Consider the following 20,889-nt stretch of genomic DNA (forward strand, 5'->3'; position numbering starts at 1 on the left):
TTGAGTCTTGCAGCTTAAGGTGGTGCTAGCATCAGCAGTGTAGTGGGAATCAGAAATTTGAACCAGAAACATCCTGCCGTCAGCATAGCATTTGAGGTTTGATTGCAGTAATTTGTAGAGTGTATTACTGTATTTGGGAATGACACATGGCAGTGGCAACGGCGCCGGTAGGTAGCATTTGTGGGGCTAACCCACTAATGACTTCACTGGGACTGACCAAGAATTCGACAATCATTTGCATGAATTATACAGGAGGCAAGGATCTTTTAGAATAAAAGTTCCTGATCGAATCATGTTTCCGTCAGATCCTGAATGCAACACTCATCCATTTGTTTGGTCTGAAAATGGAACATTTTGTTCAATACCATCTCAACCCCAAGCACATGTACTTTACAAACAAAATGATGGACAGTATCATGCAATATCGAAAGCATGTAGTAGGATAATTCCATGATAGACTTGTAATCTATTCCAAGATGAGTTGGCTACTTAGATCATTAGTTGTAACAAGCCAAGAGCTCATGTAAGTGTACGAACAAAAATTTTACGCCCTGCTTGTCACTGTTCGAAGCCAAGCCTACTCTGTGCTGTCGATGTCGAGTGTTTGTATACACGCAAGATCCCCTTCTACCCCATCCCCTATTCTTAACAAGTTTAGAGTACTTCTCTACCTTTATTCTTTGCTCTTTCCTGCACTTTTTCATTTACAGAAAATCTAGTGCTTCAAGTTCTGCATTGGACGACAGAAAAATGGTGTCATACGCACCAAGAATATATCTGCAACCATTATTACTAATTGTTTAAATTAGTTGGAACCTAAAGAAGCCAAGAGTGTTTGTCTAACCAGTATTGTCATAGGGGTGCCCCCAAATGGAATGAAAGTACCGGCGGAAATGGATGGGAAAAGGCATGTTTGGTTTATGCCCCATCTTGCCCTACCAAATTTTGGTCATGACCGAAAATCATGGGCAATACTAAAACGTTGGTAACGTTGTGTTTGGATTGTAGTCAAGCCAAATCAATTCAACTTCTTAGTATGATTAGGCCCATCGACATTCTGAACATCATTTTGGTGATTAGGGCTTTGATTAGCATGCCCCTGTCCCGGTTGACCAAAACCAAAGAAGTCAAAAATTTGTGGTTGAATGTCATCTGGACCTGGAGGCTGATCCTCGTCAACTGCAAAAGCACCAAGCATCCTAGTCTGAATGATCTCAGTTTGAATAGTCCAAGAGTCACCATCAAAGGCCAGTCCATCCGTGCCCACAACAAACCATGGAATTTCTTCTAGAGTGACAACTCTGGCTTTAATCAGGACCCTAGCAATGTGATTAGGATCCTCTTCCTAGGCAATGAGCTGCCCATGATCCCCCAAAATTCTATGCACATGCTGTTCTGACCAATAATCAACACTGAATCCGAGCAACATTAACCAAACCTCATAATTAAGTTTAACAGCTCTATGATCCGACCCTTTATCATGCTCAACAAAAGAAATACGAACATCTCCATAATCATGTGGGCTATTTTGAATGAGCTGATCTCTGTCATGATAAAAGTTGAAACGCACATATGCTTGGCCAAACGGACATGGCTGGATGGAGCTAAAACCAATGCGCATGTGATCGCGAAGGAACTCAGTAAGGACATTGCGGATTCCGTTGAAAGATACCTGGTGGAGCGGGAGAGGATCAATAGTGATGATTGCCAAATCCGGATTGCGGCGGGCAGGCTGCCAAGAACTACCCGCGTCATCGGCTTGCGACCAGGGACCATCACTCGGTTGAAGCCATGGGGATAAAGGGCGTCGGGTCAACAAAATGATACTCTATGTCAAGCTCTCCTGTGGATGAGAACGGTGGCGGCGGCGGAGGGACTGTAGCACCTACTGGGGTTTTCTGGTGAGAGGCCTGCGGATTGGGGGAGCGAGGCGGCGGGTGATTGACGCCAGAGGCGGTGGCCGGCGGCAGCTGACCAAGCACGAGGTCAAGCAAGAGGGGATCGCAAGCTAACGGCTCACTCATCCGAGGGGACGAGGTGGGGCGAGGTGCTAGCACCAAGAAAGGAATAGTTCTTACTTGCCCAGGGATTGAAGATGAAATGCCAGCCACCTCGTTACCTAGGTGCACCTGAGAAAAATGCCCAAGAGACACAAACGCCTGAGGACCATCAGACTCGAGCCCAGCTGTCATGGGCTTGGGTTGACGAAACCAGGAGTTGACATCCAGATTGCCCCAAGCAGCTGGACAAATTTGGGAAGAGAAGATACTACCCTTAGCAAGTCCTAGAAATCGAGGCGGGAATCGACAATATATGGCAACATGTCCCAGGCGTAAACAGGAGGAGCAGTGAACTCTATTCCGGCAGGCGGACCTTGAGTGGGTATTGGAAAGACAGCGAACACAATGGAGCCGGCCCAGGGGAGGAGCCGCAGTGCCAGATGATGGGCTAGGCAAAGAAGAACGACCCGGGATATGTCGGACCGGAATGGCATTAGCTCCTGTTAGGATGGAGGCCCACAAGTTTGAATTTGAAACTGGCCGCGAAAAGGAAAGTTGCGGTGATTCACCGGGTTAGGCACCCTTGATGGCGCTCGAACATGACTGCATGTTAGGAATGAGATTCAGATCAGGAACTGAGCTGAAATTCAAGCGTGAGAAAACCGATTTGGCTTGATGGGGCTTGCAAGCTGTCGATCTTGCCTGATTAAAACCCATAAATGAACGCTTGAAAAATCCCTCGGCTAGGATCGACTGATGACTGCGCTCAGCCTTGGAAGTGCCCAGGGGTCCCCGGTTAGATTTTTTAGAATGAGCAGGAATCCAGTCATAGATGGGCCCTGATCCAGAGTTCTTGAGATTTTAGCACGCGAAAGGCCAGATTCATTACAGAGGTGAAAGAAAAGCTTGAAAGAGGCACAGGCATGGGATTTCAAACCATAAACCAACAGACCCACATGTCGATCCAGAACTGTAAATTTGAAAATGCGATCTTCCACTTCCACCACTGAAAAAAGACCGGCAACTCCTCCCAAGACAGATTCAAGAATGGCCCCCAACAGATTCATCATTGAGACGAAAACGATATCGGTTAAAGGAGGCCAACAACCAGAAACTTCGAGCATCATCCGGCGAGGGGGAGACCACTGGAGCGCCGAGGAGTGAGTGTACCTTGGAGGAAAAGGCTTGACCTGGAGAGGGATCAAGCAAGGAGAGATCCATGGGGGACGCCGGAGAGGTGGATCAGATGCGAAGAAGGTCGGTGATTAGGGGCCAGCGCCATGGCTGACGCCTGTAATCGCCATGTCCCGCCTCACCATCACACACATAATCATTATATAGTCGCAAAACTTGATTTTGTTCCTTCTCTGTAACTGATTTCTCTTTTTCCTGACTATTATGAATTTGAGCTATGGAAAATCCGCGATCATAGTGGTTTCTTCGGATATGCCATCATGAGAGTTCTTTTTTAAAAAAAAATTAAGGATTAGTCCATTGCAACGGACATCTTTTGTTTTCCTTTACAAATTTCTTTTCTGCCAATGCAATTTTGCTTATCTGTAATTTGCCAATGTCAGCAAAATTTATGGCACTGGTCCATCAATGGTGAATAAGGGATTGTAACAGTTCACAATGAATTTCTTTTTTCTGTTCATCTAGAAAGCACATAATATTTCTCGGACGCTTAACATTGGAAATTTATCCAACCAACAAGTTAGACACCTTGTACAAGCTCTTGTACCCACACCGTCGTCACCTAGCCATGGTGGGGTCTCCTCCCACCATTGCAATTGTAGTCCTTATCGCCTGCTCTCCCCTCTCCCTTCTCCCGACCCTAACCTTGCTCACGCTGGCCTGTCTTTGTTGGGTGGGGTGGGGGGTATGAAGTTCAATCAAAAGAAATAAGTAGCAGTAAAAAGTGCTCAATTACCTCGCACAAGTTACTGTTACTCAAAAGGAAAATGCAAATGCAAGGGTACCTAGGCCTAACCTCTGCCTCTAGCCATGTACTCCCTCTGTCCCAAATTGTAGGTTATTTTGATATTTCTATGTGCATAAGTTATGCACCTAGATATAGTTTATGCCTAGATGCATAATAATATCTATGAACCTAGAAAAGGTAAAACGACCTACCATTTACAACGGATGAAGTAGCAAACAAAGAGCTCCCATCATGAATCAGGTGAATAGTGATGACAACCAAAATCGGATGTGCGAATGGGGGCAAACACGAGGGCACTACGTCACCTTTATTTCTTTTTCTGTAGAGGGATGCCAGCGTGAAAAAGTCTAGATTTCATCGTGAAATGTAGTGAGAACAGTGGATTGGCAATGCTAACTTACAATGGAATTATGCTCTTTTGGAGAGCACTTTTACGTATTCATATTTTCGATTTGAACGCTAATGTGTACTAAGAATCTTAGTCCAAGATATAAAAGAAATGACGCTTCCAATTCTTCGCTAACTGTGTGGGGGTACTCTCACAAAAAAGAGAAGAATGATTAGCCCAAGTGACATGATTCCCTGGAAAAGAACGATAGGCGGTAGCACATTACTTTACTGATGCTCTGATGCCTGATGATATGGAGTTAGTCCAATCGATGAGAGGCAAGCAGAAGTCACAAGAGGGAAGATTTGAGTCCGTTCAAATGTTTATTCTGATACACAGCTTTATTTGGAGCACAATGGAGATGCAACTTCTTTCTAGCTGTAGATGACAAGTCTGTGCCTAAAGATGAAAACAGAGTGGGTACTCTGTTTTGTGCTGAAAGATGGAGAACAGAGTGGCTACTCTGTTTTGCACGATCTTTTTACGATAAATAGAAGCTTTGCATGACCCCATCAATTGAAAATTCTCATATCGGTTTGATAAACATAATGTTCTTTAGTCATTGTACTCTTTTACGATTGCTCCAGGTGCGAATCAGTTTTGTATTGTTACTTTGGGTGAGAACTGAACAACCACATAATTTCAATACATGTCCACATGAAAAGAAAGAAACAATAGGGAAATGAAGAGTAAATGGAGATGTTAACTTTTTTTTTTTGAAACAACAGAGAGTTGCCAATTATATTGAAAAAAGATGAGTGTTTAGATTGGGCAATACCGCAATACAACAAATGAAAAAAATAATAAAATCAACAAGAATCCGATCCAAGCAATTCCAACAAACACACCTTGCACCACTCAAAAGTCAAAATACTACAAATTCCAAGCCACTGCTCCAATGCTACACATGTGGAGATGTTAACTCGGAACCTGTCATTCTTGCTTTTGTGTTTGTTGCCATTGTAAAGTCATTCTTTGCATCTATTTGGCCATTGAACTTTTTTTTTGCGAGAAAGAGATGCAACTTGTATTAAAAAAGAGGTAGCACAATACATCTCGATTTTACAGTAAAGTCCTTGAGTAAAGTGGAGATTACAGCAAGAACCCTACTGTTTATCTTCCTCCTCAAGATCGAGTGCTGACGCCAGATCCAAGATCACGAGACTGCACACGGAATCTTCAAGCCACCAAACTCACCTGTCTAAATCGAAGGGCGGACTCCAAACGTTGGCAATGTGAAGCATCCAAACCTAGAAGAACTAGAGCGCAGCACAAGTTTCCCCAGAACAAGCACCAGCACCTTCGCTGAGGAGGGCAACCCAGAAACAGAGTCCCATCCGCAGGCAACCGGATGGACCCAAAACAACCTTATCGGACAAATCGAGAAAGAAGCCTTACCCGATTCATCCGTATGAGCAAAATCCACCTCACCATGTCACCGTCACCGACGAGAGGAACAACAGCCGCAGTGGAGCTTTTTTCCACCCAGAAACTAACGAAAACGAAGGCACCGCACCCCCGACAAACCCTAGCTCCGCCGTCGAACTCCAACGATGAGCAAGACCTAGGCCTAAACATACTCCTATCTAACCTATATACATCCGCAAGCCGATTCCGCTGCCCACCTCCCCCTCCGACAGCCGAGAACCGGCTTCCACCTCGAGGTCGCCCTTTTCTCCTCTGAGCACTATAGCAGGGGATAAGAACCAGCCGAGCATTACTTCTTGGCCATTGAACTTTAGGAGATGTGATGGAGCTTCGGAGTACATTCAGAGGAGGTATAAATCAGCTCAGTTCATCTGTGTAAAAATGACCACGCCTTTGCTCGTATCGACAACAAGACATCGGATCAGACCGACAGTTAGACACGAACTCACCCGATTCCATTGATGGATTCTCTGAAATCTGCTACAGACACACGAAGTACGCGCGGTTGGTCCCGAGACTGGGGCAAACCAACTCAACCGACCAGGAGAAGAAAAATGGAAAGAGAAGACTCCGACGAACATGACTGACCCTTGACGTTGACACACGATGACGCTGGACACTGACTCTTGAGACCAACCCGAGACTCGACGACGGCCGTTTTGACACGATGAACACTCAATTAGCGCGTCATGACGAACCAAGACACATGACCAGTTTCACGACGCCGACAAAGAGCAAGGCTCTGTTTCCTCTTATTGCCAACATTTTGTTGGGCGGACACAGACACTGACACTGACATTGACATCAACGGCTTAATCCCCATGCACGTAGCAGCTCCCGTTCTGCTCTGGTGCATTGGGGTGTGTTGGATTGGCCACTGGCACTAGACGACCCGCTGGCCGCCGTGGCCGGAGCCCCAGTCGCGGCCGGCGTGGCGGACGGCGAGGTGGAACCTGAGCATGGCCGCCACGAACGCGGCCGCCTGGTCCGGCGCGAGCAGGCCGACGACGCCGCGCAGCGTGCGCTCCCGCAGCGCGTCGGCCGTGCCCAGCAGCACGCGCAGCGAGCGCCCGACCGCGGCCACGGCGTCGTCCGCCTCCCCGTTCCGCGGGAAGTGCTGGCGGCGCAGCGCCGCCAGCACTCGCGGGCCCGCCAGGGACTCCTGCACGGCCGCCACCTCGCGGTCCACCTCCCGCTCCGCGGCCGCTGTGGCGGCGCGGAGGTCCTCGAGCGCGCGCCGCTGCGCGGAACCCATGCCGCCGACGCCGACGGCGCCGGTCTCCACGAAGCGGAACACCAGCGCGGGCTTCCAGCCCCAGGCCCAGAGGAAGGTGCGCTCGAGCGGGTTGAGCCAGCGCGGGTCGAGCGCGGCCACCACGTCGCGGTCGGCGAGGCGGGCCTTGTGCTCGTAGTAGGCGGCGACGTGGCCGACGGCGACGTCCACGAGCGGCAGCAGCGCGTCGCGGCGGCGCCGGGGCGGCAGCGCCAGCGCGGCCGTGAGGTCGGCCACGATCTGCTCCTCGCGGCCCACCCAGGTGTCGTAGAACGCCTCCATGTCGTCGGAGTACGCCATGGGTGACTTCGGCGTGAGAGGAGGACGGGGACGGCCTCCTTGAGACCGGCGCGGCTGCTGAGGCGGCGGCATCTTTGCGGGCCGTGCAAGATGGCCGGCATAAATGGCGCAGTTTCTTTGCTTTTAAGGATCTCGGTTGCGTGATTTGCTTTCTTAGATGCGGAGGCAAAACGCGCAACGGCGAGGGGAGGCCGGGGAAGAGACGTACGGGCGGAGGATGGCGCGCAAGGAGACGAACTGACGAAGGCGTGCGGCGACGCCAGTTGAGGAAACACCACTTCCAGCGAGTCATGAACTCAGTTGGTCAATCGATGCGTTTGTATTTCTTTTTTTCTCGGCTTCTCATGGATGCTTGACTGCTTGGCCTCCCCTGTTCTGTCGGGGGAGCGGGAACAGAGCACGCCCACGAGGCCAAGCGCAAGCGAGGAGACTTCCCCGGCGGCACGGCAACGAGCCAACGAAGCTGGCTGTGGCCTGTGGCCACTTCGCCGTGGTCGGTTCCGCGTCGTCTTCCAGCTCGCTGACGCTGGGCCTGGGCTGTGCTGGTGGTCTCCCCAGTAGCAACCAACGGAGCCACAGCTGTGCGCAGGCGACTGGATAGACGGGGGAAGCAGGAGGTAGCTGTGCCGGAGGTTTGACTTGCTTCCCCGCGTGCGACAGTGGTCAGCACGTGATAATTTTGACCAAAGCTGGGAGGTACACGTGGAGATATTCTCGTGGTAGGTTGGAGTTACCTTTTCCCCTGGTTTTTTCATATTTATATAGTGGTGCTTGAAAACTCGAAATAGTATACGGAACTTCGTCAGATAGTTTAATATTTTTATTATACATATATAATATTAGTTGGAGGCTTAAAGCCAAATCTTCTGTCTGATTCATTCTGGTTCATTTAGATTGCGCAACTAGCTTCAACTATTACTTATACGGTCCCTCGAGTAGAAATGTGTCTTGTGTTTAACTTGATAGTTTTTATGTCAATCTCTTTTGCATGCAGCTCGGCTGCCAATCTCGGCCTGCTAGGGCACTCAGCCTTTTCTTCGTGTGAGGATTCCTTCTCGATCTCTTTATTTTTCCCGTTGCAATGTTTACATGTGCTGAAGTACTTTGCCCGTGACCAAACTTACTGGCAGCACGCCAGCGGATTAGGGTGTGTTATGTTGCTCGCATGGAGTTCCGTAGACTTGTATTGTATACACGGTACGAGGGAAGTAGACCGAACAAATGTAGTGATTGTGAAAAGAGTTAAATACACCAGCGGTCCTCGAACTTGTCCCAAGATGCCACTTAGGTTCACGAACTCACAAAATCGAAATCTGCCTTTTTTATCTCTGAACTTGTTAAGTTGTGCCACTTAGATCCATGCCCCTTCGAAACCTGACGTGGCATGTCAACATGGCTCCACATGCATAAACATATACTCAAAAAATACTTGAGTTTTATCTTCTTCTATCTTCACACTCTCCTCTCTCGCCGGCAATAATGGCGGCACCAGCGGCTGATGATGTCGCGGCCACAGGGGCGACGCGGTCTCACCTCCTCCACATCCACACCGCGCCCTAGCCTCCGGAACTCCCGGCCACTTATCTTTTCCTCCTCCCTTTCTCCATTCTCGCCTCCACGAACAGAGCCTAATCGCTGGCCCAATTCGCCACCGGCACTCCACCACTCCTCGATTCCTGCTGCCCAAACTTCCTCCACAGACCTCCTTGTCGCCTCCTCATCCATCGGAAGCCCCTAAATCACCAGGAATTTTGAATCCCGCGGACGCCCGAGCTCACCGTCGCCGTCTCCTGCCTCAACGCTGACGACTCACCTCTAGTCTCCAGGAGGGTGTACAAGCACAGAGCTTGCCCGAAGGACGCGGCCGTGGACGCCCGGTACCAGTCCAAGGCTGCGGTGGAGGCGCTCGAGCAGCTGCACCATGGCGGCTGCCTCCTATCCCGGGCCGCGTGGGGCGCGGCGTATGCCCGGCTAGCACGCTGCTTGCCCAGCTGCACCGCTTTCGGCTTGTCAACCTATATGTTCTTCTGCTTAGTTGTAGTTGTAGTCGAAATTAGTGTTTTTCAAGACTTATAAGTTAGGAAGAATTGACATAAAAGATTTCCAATAAGCTAAAGTTTTTGCGTATAAATCAAATAATCTAATTAAGAGGCTGTTTTCTGCCAAGGTTTATTCTTTGGATAGTTGATGTGTTAGAATTTAATCTGATGCACTTGCTTTCTAGATTGTACTAGAGATTATTTGAGAGGTCTCTTCATTTTCTTATAATTTTACTAGACACTTCGACAATTCACACCTTAGCATATTTAATGTGTATCTGCAATGTCATGTATATTTTTATAGATTTGGATCCATCAACAAACTCATTTATTTTGGATAATAGTTTGTCTTGCTTTTTATTGTATTAGATAGCCATGAAAAGAAAATTATGCAAAGATGATGCACCGGATGATGAAGACCATTTTTTAGGTTACTTTTTTTTCCTACGGGGTCCACAAGTTGGGGAGAGGGAACCAACTGGCACAAGTGCCAATTTTGATTGCCTGCCAATTTTTTCAGTTGATGCAATGCAACCTGTGTTATGTGTAGTTTATAAACAAACCCAAGAATCGGTTGCAACAAATTAATTCGACGTTTTCCCAACACTAGCAGATCAGATATGACCATTCAAAATGACCCCACTCCAGCTAGCACTCTTAAGTCTTAAGTACATGTAGATGCATGCTCTCTCTAACACATCTTGCAAAAATGCAATAACCATGGTCAATGGAATGTACATATATAGTACAACTTCTTTTCTTCTTTCAACGCACGGCATATGCGCAGGGAAGGATATTCTTGCAAAAGTTGTATTGCACCAATGTCATCTCATCATCTAAGGGAAACCTTGGACTAATTGTTTTTCCACTTTAGAGTTTCGTAGTAATATGCTGTCGCTGCAACACATCAAATGGAAATCTCCTTTCCCAATTTTCTCTTGTGATTGCCTATAGTAGTAATTTGTATACTGCTGGCAAATATCTTGTGTTTATTAAATAATGATGAGAGGACCAATTGTGCGGTTCTGAAGTCTTTGCATTTGCACCAATGTAAAGCAAAAGCTTATCATTATCATAAAGCAACATATACTTGAGCAAGTTGGATGGAATGCCTTTTCTTTTCAAAGCTAAAAGGATCATAAAGCTATTCAACAGACATACATGAGAAGGGTGTCTAACATGGATTAAATCACGCAACAACGAAATCGAAGCTGACTGATATTAAAAACCCATGATTGATTGTCAATACAAGACCAAACGGTATAAAAGCAAGGGTGTTCGAAGCCCAAAGCGACTACTCCTCCTTGACCCAAAAGTAGGAGCAAACTACCATTACAGGATATGAACTGAATTTAGCATTATATTTTCCTTTTTCCGAACACTATATATGAACTGGTTACAAAATGTTTGTTTGTATTCATTCTCGGGTTCCCAAAGAAGTCTCCACTGATCTTTATTTCAATTAATTAAACTAGTTTTTCAAAATTTGACATATTTTTAAAGTCTAGTTCAACTACTTCAATTAACCGTAACAAGTACTGCAGTAAGAAGACTTGTTTTGAGGGGCCCTTGTCCAGAACTTGTTGCTGTGTGAAATCTTGAAGTTCCCGTGCAAATACCTTGGACTGTCACTTAGGAAGCTAACTGTTAGGAAGCTAACTGTCAGGTGTGTCGTTCGTCGGGGACTGATGGCTAGATTGTAGCCAAAGGAGGTGCAAGGGCGAGGGGAGAAGAGACGCCGCTGACCCGTGGTCGCCGGCCGACCTGCAGGGAGGAGTTGGGGCCGTGCGGGTTACTGTTCACGTGAACAGTACTCGAGAGGGAGGGGTGGGGGTGGAGGCGAAGGAGAGGTGGAGAGACAGGGGTAGGGTAGGGTTTAACCTTTTCCTTGCTAGTCCAAAATAAATTACACCCCATTTAATTTTATAATGACTCCTAACTTAACCCCCAGCCAATTTAAGGATGGAATCCTTCCATCTTACAACTCAATCTCTAATTATTACCTAACTTAAACCAAAGGACTTCCTAATGTTTGAATAGACTAAAGATAGAAGGGAGGGGGCTGTTGTGCGCCTGGACTCCCTAGGATGGTGCGGCCAGGGCTGCAGGTTCCCTGCATGCCTGCATGCTGCTGTTGGGCCTGCCTGGCCCATGGCGCCAGGACCCTGGCTGCCCATGCACATGACACTAACCCTAGCTGTCTGGTAGGAAGGCCGACCCGATGACTCGGGCAGGAAGAGCCCTCACTGCAATGCAGATTTCTTTGGCCGTGGCAACTGACCTACCCCCATGGGCAATCAAAGCCATTGATAAGATTAGAAGAGCCTTTGTGTGGCGCGGTCGCAAAGAAGCAAATGGAGGGTACTTTCTCATTGCATGGCCTAAAGTGTGTCGCTCTCGGGAGCTTGGGGGATGGGAATCTTTGATCTGAAAACACTAGGTTTCGCTCTATGAGCAAGGTGGCCGTGGCTTAAAAAATCTGAGTCTAACAGACTTTGGCTAGCTTGCCGCTTCAGGTTAGCAAGGAGGTTGAATACCTTCTCTCAATGGCCGTGTTCACTGAAATTGGGGATGGATCTAATACGTTATTCTGGAAAGATGAATGGTTGGATGGTAAGAGTATCCAGGGTCTTGCACCTCGGCTTTATCCTTGGGTGCCAAAAAGAAGAGCAAACAGACATATTGTTAGGGAGGCCATTGACAATTAGTACTGGTTGGAGGATGTTCAGGGTGAAATATCCATTGAAGCTTTGATGGAATATCTTAAACTATGGGATACTCTTACTATTGTGGAGCTTCATCAGGGCATTCCAGGTAAACATGTCTGGAGATTATGTTCATCTGGATAGTACACAGATAAATCTACCTATGATGCTCAATTTCAGGGAGCCATACTACTTGGGCCATATACACAAATATGGAAATCATGGGCCCTTCCCAAATGTCGCTTCTCCATGTGGCTAGTGGCTCACAATCGCTGTTGGATGGCAGATCGGCTGGCTCGGCATGGTCTTCCACATCCTACTCGATGCCCATTATATGACCAAGAAGATGAGAATATCCAACATCTCCTCATCAAGTGTGTTTTTGCTAGACAATTGTGGTATTCTATCATGCAATATGCAGGTTTCTCGGCCCTTGCTCCGCGGACAACTGATGAAATTCTAGATGATTGATGGGCGAGAGTGGTGAATGTTGTGGATGGCGATGTGCGTAAAGGCTTGAACTCTCTTATCATTCTTGAGCCTGGATCATTTGGAGACATCACAATGAATGTGTTTTTAATGGGGCTTCCCGCAGGGTTGGTATGGCTTTAACTCTAGCCAAAGATGAAGCCCACCTGTGGAGCATGGTAGGAGCCAAGGGCCTCCCCCTACATGCTAGAGGGGGAGGGGGTTGATTAGGCGTCGGTTGTTATTTTTTTTCTAGTGGTCGTCTATATCGTGTAAAAGGTGATTAGGATCTTCGGTTTCTAGTGTGTGTGTGTTTGGGTCTCTGTATGACTCTTTCTTCTCCTATTAATACAATGATACACAGCTCTTCTGCATGTTCGAGAAAAAAACTTGTTTGGAGGATCTATAGCGACGACCGTTTAGCAAGAAAATAGCATGCCATGAAAATGGATTCGAGTAAGCAAGGAACCACGCGCGCGTGAACTTTTTGCTGGCTGTAGACATGCCCACGCAGTTCCAATCCAAATGGGTTGAAGGAAGGAGAAAAGCATGATTAGGACGTAAGATGTTGATGCTTTTCGTGGGCGCGCTGCAAATTGGTGCTCATGCTGTTCAATTACGATATATGCCCATGACCAGAGCCACTAATCATACGGTGTTCCAAATTCCACATTATTTAGTATTTCTAGATTCATAATGTTTATTATGTATGTAGACATAGTGTATATCTAGATGAATAGAAAAAACTATGAATTTTAAAATATCGAAATGACCTATAATTTGGGACAGAGGGAGTAGCGCCAAAGGACCAATACTAGCATTACTGAAATTTGCAAAATAGAATTATTCAGGTAGAAACTGCAACTCTCCGTTTCAGTGGTCTGCCACACGCATATGCCTATAAAAGGCACCATCAGCCAGCCAGCCCAACTCATTGACTATAACTTCGTGCAAGTCTTATATATGTCCGTTGGATGCATGCCTCCTTGATTCCTTTCTTCTTCATTCATTCATGGTGTAACTGAAGAGGAATCCAATAGCACATGATTTTCAACCAACAGATCGCTCTCATGGTTTTCAATATAGTAATCTTCACAATCACAAGTGAACCATTTTATGCAAGCAACTAAACAGTCATTATCTGGCTCCACAGTTGCACCATTTATGCGAGCAACTAAACATGCACCGTCCTTCCACCTCCCAATTTTCTCTTCCTCAACTGATTATTTATAAAAACTATCTAATAAATGTTCCACGGCGCTCCACCTTGCTGGCATCTGCCGCCATGGCTCCACCCTAGCGCGAGCCAGACATCCAGTCCACGATGACGGCTTCCATTCTTTCAACCTTGCAACTCCTGCAAATATGAGGCCAGATAAGTGATGAATATAAATTAGAGAAACATGTCCTCATTCATATCAAGGTGCCTTGCAGTTTTCTTATACGACATTCAAATAGCATTTTTTATGGAAATATTTAAATAGCATTGTCTCCCATTTCATAATGGCACGAAAATAAAGTGATTCTTGCTTATTAGTAGCACTATCAACTGGGGAAACCTTACACACTTATGCTTTTCCACCATATACGAGATCTAGCTGTTGCCTCAGGACGTCGCTTGTCTCTATACCACTTGTCAGATAGCCATCGTTTTCTTTTCCAACTTGTGGTTTCAAATAATACCATAGAATAAATATAGCTGTTGCTTTGTTATAATTGGAATATATGTTATTATGTACGATTTTACAATAACCTATTGTTAGCCATTCATGAAAGATTGGGAGGGGGAATTGTGCGGTTTTGCATCTCCTTTTGCTACGATAGTTGCTACCTAGGATTTGCTTGTATACACACTGTTTTGGAGTTCTAAGATAGCCATCATTCTTCTTTCTTCATCTTTCCCTCTTGTGGTTTCTAATACTAGTGGTACCATAGAGCAAATATCTTTGCTTTATTATGTACAATTATAATAAGAAATAATATGTCATGATTAGGAGGAATTGTGTTTGTTGCATTCTTTTGCTGTGATCAATGTAACGTTGGATTTGTTCGTATAAACTATGTCTTTGAATTTTCAAATTGTCATATCAAAAGCCTGAGTATCACAAAAATTATATATTTTAGAAAAATAAAATTTACGGCCTTATAGTCGTCCCAGCCACTAGCCACAGTTTGCCACGCATTTGGAGGGTGATTTAGGTAACTACTGGGCTAACGCCACCACCGATATCTATAAAAATTGTATGCCTAGTAGTTGGTTAGCAGACTTAGAAAATAAGGAAAAATATTAATCTTTATGGGGTCGCGGCTCTTACGTGGTAATATGGTGCACTCGTAATGATGTAATTTTTTAGAAGAAAAGATAATTATTTTGTGCATATTATTTTCCAAGCGGCATATTAACTATGTTTATGGTCCTTACTGCAACGTAAAGGAGCAAAGGAGACCACTTCCTTTTCCTTTATGAACTCTTTTCCTTCAATTTATGATAATCTTATGTGCTGAATGCTGTAACGAATTAGCTGTGTGCGGTCGCAAAGGACAGTAAACAATTCAAGAACAAAGAAAATCCCATACAGCCTCCTGTCTCAAAGCACCCAACTCATCTATCGATCATCAGCAGATCAAGCAGCACTTACTCAACGCCTAGCTTTCTTATCCCCTAATTCCCATATGCTGAAGTCGATGGCCAAGTCATCTTCTTCAACCTTTCTTGCGCTCACCGTGGCCGTGCTCCTGATGAGCCAAACCCTGCCAACGGCTCACTGCGCGCGGGGTGCAAGCCCCATGCATGTTGCGCGCGCCACCGGCGCTGAAGGTGCTCAGTGATGACTCGTGGACGACTCCTGGTCCTAGCCCCGGCAGGGGCCACCAGGGCAGCAACCGCCACGACTGAATGAAGGAGCGCTGCTCGCTGAATGGATCGAGTACCTGCATATATGGTTTGGAGTTTGGAGGGTGAATAAAACACTTCCGGCGCGGCGGCCCCTGAGCTGTTGATGTAAAGATGTATCTCCGGACAAGGTATAGTTTGTATATGCTTGCAGTTCATGATCATCGCTTGCATCTTTACGAGATGAATTGAAGGTTCATAGATATATGCCTCAGTGTGTGTTGATCATGTGCTCATAGTAATGAGACAGTAAAAGATCAAATATTTTGTTTTCAAAGGAAATGATTGGTTTTACTACATTACAGTTCTCCCCTTCGGAGGGAGTATCTTTGGAAATTGGAATAACTAGACGTCTAGATATAAACATACCTACTTGTCGTGGCCATTCTTCAAAATTTAAGGTATGACAGAAATCTCATACAAAATGTTCCAAATGAAGCAACGGAGTCACAGCCCCACGTTGTTCCTCCCTCCATATTCCGTCCTGCACTCGCGCCTCCACCTTTTTCTCTATGGCCAGTCTCCACCACCGCCCATCCCGGGGCGATCCTTTCCGGCCATCCACCGCACCCTATCACTCCACCGCCCGCCCGAAGAGCCCATTCCCCCGAGAGATCTACACGACCGCGTCGCTGCCGCCGCATCAGCTCGCCATGGCGCCGCAGGAACCCTCTACCCCGCCGCTGCCTGCAGCGGGCATGAGGCGGCGCGGCGGCATCTGCGGTGGCGGCGGCGTGCGCGGGGTCCGCGTCGGCTGCTTCGGCGACCCTGAGATGAAGCGACGGCGGCGGGTCGCGGGGTACAAGGTGTACGCGGTCGAGGGCAAGGTGAAGGCCTCGATACGCCGGGGGCTCCGGTGGTTCAAGCGCAAGTGCTCCGGCATCTTGAGCTTCTGACCACCACGGTTCGGCGACGGCGGCGTGTTCCCAATCTTCCTGCAAGCAAAAGGACCGTTCTTTGGGGGCTGCAGCACTTCTGCCTACCACGCACTCTCCGGCGGATTCGGGCTTGACGGTGCCAGTTTATTTGATCAAGAACTGTGTAATTGGGTCTATTTCGACCGATCGATTGTTTGTGTTTCAAAGAAATTTTGGACACAGCGATCTCTCTTGCGTCACTTGTGGGGCTGATAGAGCCCCCGCGTCGCTCTCCCGGAGGGCGACACGGACGGCGCCTCCAGCCGCCGCCGCCGACCCCCCCCCCCCCCCCCCCCCCCCGACCTCTCACCTCGCCGCCGCCGGAGGAGGCCGTCGGAAGTCCATCCGACTTCCGAGGACGGCGGCGGCGGGGCACAGGCCATTCGAGGCTTCCACGCCGGGCCGGGACGGCGGCAAAGCTCCGGCCGGGCGGCGCGACGGGGGCGGCAGCAGCCAAATCCGGCCGCGCCGTGGGCGGATCCGGCCTCCCCGCCCCCGGATCCGTCGAGCGCCGGCGGCGAAGGGTGGCGGCGGTCCGGGAGCGAAGTGTGGCAGCGGTTCGGGGCGAACGGCCGCTGTCCGGGCGGAGGAGGAAGCGCGCGCTAGCGGCGAGGCGGGAGGCTGCGGCGGGGCAACGCGACACGCGAGTGCGCGCTGCTGCTACTGATGGCCTTGGTTGCCGCGGGCGCGCGCGAGTCGAGGGTGGAGCCGGGCGGCGCGGCGCGTGTCCACGGGTACGGCGGCTTCGGCTTCACGCACGGCGGGGCGAGGAGGTCGTTGCTGCAACGGGCGTCGTGCTGCATCAGCGACGGCAGCACGGAGGGCACCAAGTGCTGCCCCGTGCATCCAGCCGCTGTCCCTCCTGGCGGACGGCGCGGACGACGAGATAGCGCGGCGGTGGTCGGCCCCCTCTCCGGGTCAGCGACGGGCGGTGCTGCACCGCGTCAGTAGCAGGCTCAGCAGCGCCGCGCCGCCGATGGACCAGGCGGCAAGCCCGGGGCGGAGCCGGCGCCGGCCCGGAGGTCGACGCGCCCGGAGGCGGCCGGCAGGACCCCGGCGGCGGTGAGCAGCACGTCGTGCATGGCGGGTGGCGGGAGGAGAGGGCGCCGCAGAGGCGCCTGGAGGTGGGCATGCAGGGTGCTGGTGGTGGTGCTCGTCGGCGATGCAGGTTTGCAGTTTGCAGCACCATCATGGTGGTGGGGCCGAAGGGTGCGAAGTACGCTCATGGCACCATGGTGGTGACACGTGATGTGCCGGGCCATCCTCCTGGTGCAGACGTCGTAGAGGCGATGGGGAGCGCAAGACTACCGCATGCGTTGCTTGGCGACAAGTCATCAGACGCCGGGAGGCGCGCCGCCGCTGGGAGGAGCGTGCGGTCGGGAGAGCGCATAGTGGCAGGGAGGAGAGCGCACAGTGGCGGGGAGGAGTGCGGTGGCCGTGAGGAGCACGGCAAGCGGATGCACGGCGTCGGCAGGGAGGTGCAGGCGGTGGAGGACGCTGCATGAGGGCGGCGATAGAAAAGGAGGTGGAGGTACGGCGGCATGGCGAGTGGAGGCGCGGCGGCAGCGTCGACTCGGCTGGGCTGTCGTAGTAGTCACTCAGAAGTGCTGAACCAGGTACGTGCAGCGAGGGGTTGTATTGCTCTGGACGAAAGCCCTCACCGGCCTTCATGCTGGTGGGCATGACGGCGGCGTTCTAAGATGTCGTCTTCCCTGTTGGGGGCGTCATGCTAGAGCTACAACCTGCTGCACGGGGTTTCTGGGTGAAAACCCTGTCCAGATCCTGGACGAGCGTACCCTTCTTGGAGGCATCGTCTCTAGAGACCCAACTTGGTTCGTGGCACTGCTAAGCTATTGTCATGGGAGGTTTTAGTCGAGGGCGGCAACTCTGCCGCGCGGTGAGCTGAATGGGTGTTCCCGAGTCCATGTGCAGGTGTTCCAAGTTATGGTGGTGGCCAAGGGTTGTTGCATGGTGGTCGGATTTGGCTGCTTGCAGCGGATCGCGGCGGCTGACGTTGCATGGTAGCGATCAGTGCGGTGTGGAACTGCGTCGGAGGACGGCGCTTGCGGCAACGACAACGTGGGACGACTAGGCTTGCAGTGGATCGCAGCGGTTTGCTCAACCTAGCTGGGTTATCCGGTGCGGTACATCATCGGAAGACGCGTGCAAGCGACTTCTTTGGCTTGCTGACACGGCGGAGAAGGCTATGTATGAGGGTGAAGCAACGAGGCGGTTTCGACACTCTGAGGTGGCTTGGCTGATCGATAGAGATCTTAGGGAGCGAGGCAATATCAGTCAACACTCTGACAGCGATATAAGAAACAGATCCGTGACGTGGAGTACTGCAGCGGGCGTGGCGAAACCCCCGCGCGCGGTGTATCTTCGAGGCGATGAGGGAGAGGCAGAGTCCAACGGCGGATGAGGCGAGGCTCCCGCGCGTTGTGTTATCGTGGCGACGACTGCGAGACAGCCTGCGAGAGGTCCGGATTCGGTGTTATCACCCTGTCAGGTGGAGAGTGATGTTACAGCAGCACTACGACGGATGGTCCTGCATGGCGGTGACCTTCTCGGTGCGGTGTTGTCTGCTTCTCGGTTCTACATCGATGCTAGGTTTCGCTGTAAGGTTTTGGCGACTTGAAGACCGTGTGTATGGTGGTACGGGCTGCGGTAAGGCTTCGGTTCTGTCACCGAGGTGTTATGAGGAGTGGAGTTTAGCGACGGTTGATGTTCCAATCTAACCGGCCGATGTGTTGTAGAGTTTAGTTGTGTGTGAGGGCGTGGTGCAGCATGCGTTGAAGACCCAATCCAACCTGTTGGTGCCTGCGTCATTTTTTCCTTTTTCTTATTTTCATCCAGTTTGGACTTCATCTTCTTTATTAATATAATCGGTTCGTTTCAAAAAAAAATTCTGGAGGATGCAGTTGTCGTAAACGAGTCCAGGGCTAGGCTGCATGCCGCCTAGAGATTAGGAGGTGCCATTTTTTTTGCTCTTGGGAGTTCATAAATGTCTGCCCTATACCTAAATGGTCAAACCACGATTGTTTGTCCTCATTGAATTCAGATTTTTGGAGTCGATTAAGGCCAGATCGGCTCTCAAATTGCTTCACCAAGGTAATACCCCATCTCCTCCTCCGTTTATATATCCAAGTGGAATTTTTTTGCGTTGGTTGTTTATTAGCTAGAACCCTAAGTTTGTGGAGCATGCATGGCAAATCTGTGGTTGAATTTTTGGATCCAAATTTTATTCCCAAGTTGGTGAACATTATATCTATACCGTGTTTTGTATAGATCTTGTAGGTCACTAGGTCTTTAGGTTAAGTTTGATTAGGGGAGCATGTGATAGAGCAATGGCCATCACAAAGGATATAGTTTTTTTTGGAATTTATGCCGTATTCAAATTGGCATTATCCATGCTCACCAATAGCCTATCCATAGCCACCTATATACAATGCAATTGTTTTGTGAGTATAAGATATACTGCAATTTCTCCTTTTGTTTTAGTATAAGTAATGTTGGTGTAGCGCATATTCTATTGCATGTTTTATTGATTATAGTCTCTTGTTGTGTAGGTTTGATGTCATTCGGGGTCAAATGCTTGCAGTCTATGGGCTATGGATAGTATCAAAATGAGTGGATTGATGATGCCCTCGTGCCTCCACCGTCCCTGGTCCCTAATTGTTTATGCAGCGTGCTAGCGGATGCTAGCGGAGGTGAAGCAATCAGGACACTCTAAGATCATCGGGAGAACCTAGTACTATTGCTAGATTAAGTATAGTCGCCCCATTAATGAGTCCTTGCTATTTGTTAGTGGATAGATGGGCTCAAGAAGTTTGACCCTAGATCCGCCTATTTCATGCTACGACATGGAGCTTAAGCCATGCAACGAGTTGAGACGTTGGGTTCCTTCTTTACCAAACCCACCCTGTAACTATAGTCCCACACCTGCGACACTGTTTTTGTGCATCGTGTACGTCCAATGTTGGATCCCCCGCAATTAGAAAGTCAGAACACTTGCTTGTGTAGCGTAGCTGGTTGGGGAGCTTGACCCAACGCTACAAGAAATCTTCCGACACGAACCAAAAAATATTATAAACGTATTTTTTATCATAAACCGTGATTATTTATGAGGCAGGAGTAACGAAAATACTTTATCATTTGTCGAGCGTTGTAAACCGTAACTAGTGACGTTCCTTATTCAGTACGTCACTAAGATAATGATGAATGAAAATTCGTCCCACATGTCGTTATAAAATTGTTTCAGAGGTTGTACCACGTGGGACAAAAATCCAACGTGGCTTCGACATGGTAGGGGTGTTATTATGATTTCGGTTTGAAGCTCGGTCCATATAAGAGCCTTTATGAGCCCAATTTTGTTGAGCCACTTTTAGCCTGTCTTAGGTTTCCGCGCTATTTTTTTTTTTGCCAAAAGCGTTTGTTGCACGCCATATTGAGCCGCTTTTTGGGGCCTTAGCCCATCTAACGAAGAGCTATTATTGCATTTCGCAATACCATATTGAGTCGTTTTTTGGGACCCTA

General features: G+C 48.8%; 1 protein-coding gene across 1 annotated transcript; it reads right to left on the reverse strand.

Annotated features, from left to right (window-relative positions):
* Positions 1-6,130: 6,130 nt before the first annotated feature.
* On the reverse strand, positions 6,131-8,098 carry LOC117858508 (protein DOG1-like 4). Its single transcript, XM_034741579.2, has one exon. It carries the CDS (start codon positions 7,401-7,403, stop codon positions 6,642-6,644), a length of 762 nt encoding a protein of 253 aa, XP_034597470.1. The 5' UTR covers positions 7,404-8,098; the 3' UTR covers positions 6,131-6,641.
* Positions 8,099-20,889: the final 12,791 nt, after the last annotated feature.

The sequence above is a fragment of the Setaria viridis genome, chromosome 5, assembly GCF_005286985.2.
Source record: "Setaria viridis chromosome 5, Setaria_viridis_v4.0, whole genome shotgun sequence".
Taxonomy (NCBI): Eukaryota; Viridiplantae; Streptophyta; class Magnoliopsida; order Poales; family Poaceae; genus Setaria; species Setaria viridis.

Coding starts and splice junctions, on each gene's coding strand:
- LOC117858508 (XM_034741579.2), bottom strand. CDS start 7,403: ATGCCGCCGCCTCAGCAGCCGCGCCGGTCTCAAGGAGGCCGTCCCCGT.